This window comes from Morone saxatilis, unplaced genomic scaffold, assembly GCF_004916995.1.
Source record: "Morone saxatilis isolate NCDOM2014 unplaced genomic scaffold, NCSU_SB_2.0 Contig15, whole genome shotgun sequence".
Lineage (NCBI taxonomy): Eukaryota > Metazoa > Chordata > Actinopteri > Moronidae > Morone > Morone saxatilis.
The window spans coordinates 147,975-152,495 of NW_023339707.1; the positions used below are offsets into that span (position 1 = coordinate 147,975).

The 4,521-nt window shown below is 41.7% G+C and overlaps 1 protein-coding gene across 2 annotated transcripts in view; it reads left to right on the forward strand.

The window, feature by feature from the left end:
* clcn6 (chloride channel 6) overlaps positions 1 to 4,521 on the forward strand; it is a gene marked incomplete at its 5' end in the record, with an annotated part of 16,303 nt that overhangs the window by 2,385 nt on the left and 9,397 nt on the right. The window contains 3 exon segments of one of the 2 annotated variants that reach the window (XM_035656418.1): positions 1,280 to 1,393; positions 2,885 to 3,051; positions 3,158 to 3,269. In XM_035656418.1, coding sequence (XP_035512311.1) covers positions 1,280 to 1,393; positions 2,885 to 3,051; positions 3,158 to 3,269 — 393 coding nt within the window. 2 annotated transcript variants of the gene reach the window in all.

The following is a 4,521-nucleotide window of genomic DNA, read 5'->3' on the forward strand; positions in this document are numbered from 1 at the left end:
ACAGGAACAATAGGGTCCTTGCACTGGTCAGTGCTCGGTCCCTAATAATAACCATCACTTTGGTCCAGACTGAAATATGTCAACAATTATTGGATTGGCCATGCATTTTTGTATAGACATGTCATTTCCCCAAAAGATGAATGCTACTGACTTTCACTTCACTGACCCAGAAGCTCTTTTCACTAAACACAGTTGATCCTTCCTAAGTCCCCTTTTTACCAATAACAGTTGAGCAAGCCTCAGGGGCCAATCGCACAGAAATGCATTGCTAGAAACATGTCCCCTTCGAAATCATTGTTTTCCATGGTACAGCGTGCCTGGCATGCAGACAGCCAGTCAAATAAAGTAAGAGGCTGCAGCCGTGGAGCCGATGTCTTATTGCAGAGCGTGTGAGCACCCGTAAAAAACCTATACCCTATAAAAGCCGTATAGACAACCTGGGAGGGCGAAATGGAGAGAAATTACAATTAGGTGTGCTATTTCACTACCATGGACAATGTCATAGCTCTATCATTAAATAGAGACCTGCTGATGTTCAAGAATTACAACTTCTAAAGATCAGATAAAGGATAAAAAAAATCGACTAAACAGGCATTCAGCATTTGACATTCAGTGATGCTGGATGCTCATATAGCCACATAGTCATATAGCCTACACAATCAACCCAAACAGGACAACAAATTGGGCTACAAGTCTGCAAGCAATGTGTGTCCTGCTATTAATACAAAAACCAGGAGACCCAGCAGTCAACAACACAAGCGGCAACAAAGAATTTTGGATTAGATAGTCAAAAAGGCCAGCATCTGACAGTCTGCCATTGCAAATAATGAACATGAATCAACTTACCAACAATGTTTTCATCCAGCAGCTGTCAGTTTATATCCAAGCCAGCAAAAATTACATGAATCCACTGTACTCTGTATGAAATGTCCAAACACTCTTAACACGTTTGAACATGACAAACTCGACATATTCCAACCTCCATCTTCATCATCATGGTTGTTTTCATCTACCTGCATGGAGCTAGCTAATGTGTAACTCCCGGTGTTGAGCCTGTGAACATCCAAATCACCTGGTGGGGGCCCTATTAAGGGGGTGCTAAGTGCTGGTGTGGCTAAGTGCTGGTGTGGCTCGCCTAGTCTGACTTCTTTGCTGCAATCAAGACACACAAACTAATGTTATTCAAAATATGTCTGTCAGAGAGAAAGCTTTATTATACAGTTACAAGCACATAGCTACTAACCATCAAGTAGTATGATTAACTGTTCTCCCTATCCAGCTCTTCTGTTCCATGTCAGCCACCTTCACTCTCAACTTTTTCCGCTCGGGTATCAACTTCAACAAGTGGGGCTCCTTCCAGCTCCCTGGTCTGCTCAACTTTGGAGAGTTCAAGGTAAAAAGTCTATTACTGAAGTTGTTTCTTCATTTGGCACAAAATACGTGTTTAAATGTATTTTTTGTTTTTATTTATTCTTAATCATTATACAAGTATAATATCTCTCATCATCACTGGTACTGCCCTCTCCTGGCTTAAATTAAATCTCATAGACAGATAAGAGTTCATCAGCATCAACAGCACCTCCTCCTCCCCTCGGTCTCTGTTCCAACACATCCGCAACCTCAAGTCATTTTCAAAAGCAATCTCTCTTGCTAATCTCAGTCTTTCTGCACTTGAAAAATATACCTTGTCTCATCCCATCTGCATTTTCTGCTGCTTAAATGTCCGTCCTTAATCACATCCAGACTCGACTACTGCAATATTATTCTGTATCGTACATCATCCAAAGTCCCTAACAGAACTCGATTACATCCAGAACTCTGCTGCTCACATGCTCACTCACTCCCACTCTCGTGACCACACCACTACTGCCCTAAAGAACCATTCCAAACTCCAAACTCCTTCTCCTCACTCCCAAAGCCCTCCATAACCAGGAACCTTCTTACATCACTCACCTTTTCCACCACCACACTCCTTCCTGCAGCCTCCTTTCCTCTAGACGCCAACCTTCTGTTCGCCAATTGAGGACCAAACAGTGGACCTGGGTTCACTGTCTGGTCTATGTTCAAGCAATTACTCCGAACTCACCTTTTTCTAGAACTGATTTTAATGTTTGACTTAAAGGTCCAGTGTGTAACATTCAGGAGGATGGAGGAGGGTCTATTCGCAGAAACTGAACATATTCATGGGAATGTTTTCATTAGTGTATAATCATCTGAATATAGGAATTTCCTTTAGAATGAGCCCTTTTTTATCGACAGAAGAAGTGGGTCCTCTTCCATGGAGGCCGCCATGTTGAACGGCCATTTTTCTATAGTAGCCCAGAACTGACAGACACAGGCCTTTGTCGTTTTTGTGACAAGTTTTGCAGTCACTTTAGTTTCTAGGGAGACTGTGGCTCAGAGGTAGAACAGGTAGTCCACCAATTGGAAGGTTGTTGGTTCGAAGTATCCTTGAAGATACTGAACCCCAAATTGCTCCCGTTGCCAATCGGTGTGTTAATGTGTATAAATGAGTTTCTGTTCGATGGGCTTTGCCATCACTGTGTGACTGTGTGTAAAAGTGCGAATGTGGCGAATATAGTGTAAAAGCGCTTTGCGTGGTTGGAAAACTAGAAAGGCGCTTCACAAATACAGTCCATTTACCATTTACCGGCCTTCACAGCCTGTTCTCATTCCCCAAATGCTTTTTTTTGTTCGTTAGTTCTCTAGAATCTTTTATTTAACAAGTTTTGACTGACTTTGAGTATCTTAAAAAAGTACTGTATGAACAAAATGTATTCTAATTATTATTCAGTCTTCTTATTATTATTAATTCTCAGTCTGATATAACATATCAGCACAGTAATGTATGAGTTTAACCCTATTGCAAAAACTTTCTCATCAGTGTCCTGATGGAGATAAGAACTGTCACCTTTGGACAGCAGTGGACCTGGCTTTTTTTGTCCTGATGGGGGTGGTGGGTGGCCTGCTGGGGGCGCTCTTCAACTGCATGAACAAGGGCCTGGCCAAGTATCGCATAAGACACATTCACCCCAAGGCCAAGTTTATCAGGTGATTGCTACGTCACCTGTTCACACAGGGAAAAGTCCATCTTCATACAAATCATTCTGTCTGTCAGTTAAAAATATCAGTTAATCCGATTGCTGTACTTTTCCAGAGTTCTAGAGAGTCTGCTGGTTTCCTTGGTGACAACAGTGGTGATTTTTGCAGCTTCCATGCTATTGGGCGAATGTCGTGACCTGTCCGCCCCCACAACCCATAACACCACAGTAAGTATCAGCTCTTTCCTCCATCTTAGCACAGGTCCACTCTCATGGTCAACTGAATGAGCCTTTCAGTGTTCAGTACAGTGTTTATATGGCAGAATTCTGAAGACAGAAGTCAATCAGAGTAAAGAAAGATAGCATAATGCTTTGGGTTGGTGGCTTGAAGTTGGTGATAACTGAGTCTTATTCCCAGAGTCCCAAAGTCTCTGTTGTCTCACTTCTGTTGTCTTGTTCTTGGGCGACACTTATGCACCTGTTGCATTTTGAAAGTAGCCAAAGAGGGGCAATTTGTTAGATCTTGTGTAATTTATCAGCGCTAACTTTCGGCGTTAGTGCGCCTAAAGACCGTGGCTCTATTTGAAAAGTATCCTGAGATAGACTTTTGTTATGAATTCGGCGGTATACCAAATAAAACCTGAAATTGAATGAATTGAACTGAACTGAATTGAAATTGAGAAGACTTTAAAAGCACTGAATTGAGTTTCCTCATGAAAAGGCCTTGCAAGGTATAGAGTCTTGAGTCTTAAATAATTTCTCCTGCCTACAGTAGACTAATGTTAGTTCAGTGTTTCTGGACGTGATTGCAGGCTGTCAGGAGACCTATAAACTGACAGTGTGAGTGCTGTGACAGTAGATTGTTCTGCAGGAGGCTGTTCAACCTACAGACGTTTTCATCATCAAGCCAAAAGAAATTATCATAAATGGAGGAAATCTTATTAAAAAGTGCATCCCTTATGTTCTCGTAGAGAGGACAGCAAAAAAAGTGAACCTTATTCTGGGTTTCATCTAAAACGCACAACTGGCAGTAGCATTAAATTTACCAGTCTCTGGGGCTAATGGTAATGTTCCTGAATGCAACTGTGCACAAAAGAAGTTATACTTCATATAAGGTTTTACACTGTAACTATTCTTTTGTAAAGTTAGTAATTTTGTTATATACCATGTATACCATGACCATTGGTTATCCATTTTCTGGTCCTAATCTTAGGTGTGGGTCGCATTCATTTGATTAATTATATCATTAGGAATTATTGTTATATACAGCTAGGAAGTACTGACAATGATTTCTGTGTGATCAGCTGGTTGAACATTATCATAGGTCATATTGGGATATAGGGGGCGGCTGTGGCTCAGAGGCAGAGCGGGTTGTCTACTAATCGGAAGGTTGGTGGTTCGATCCCCGGCTCCTCCTGCCACATGTCGAAGTATCCTTGAGCTAGATCCTGAACCCCAAATTGCTCCCGATGTTGTGCAT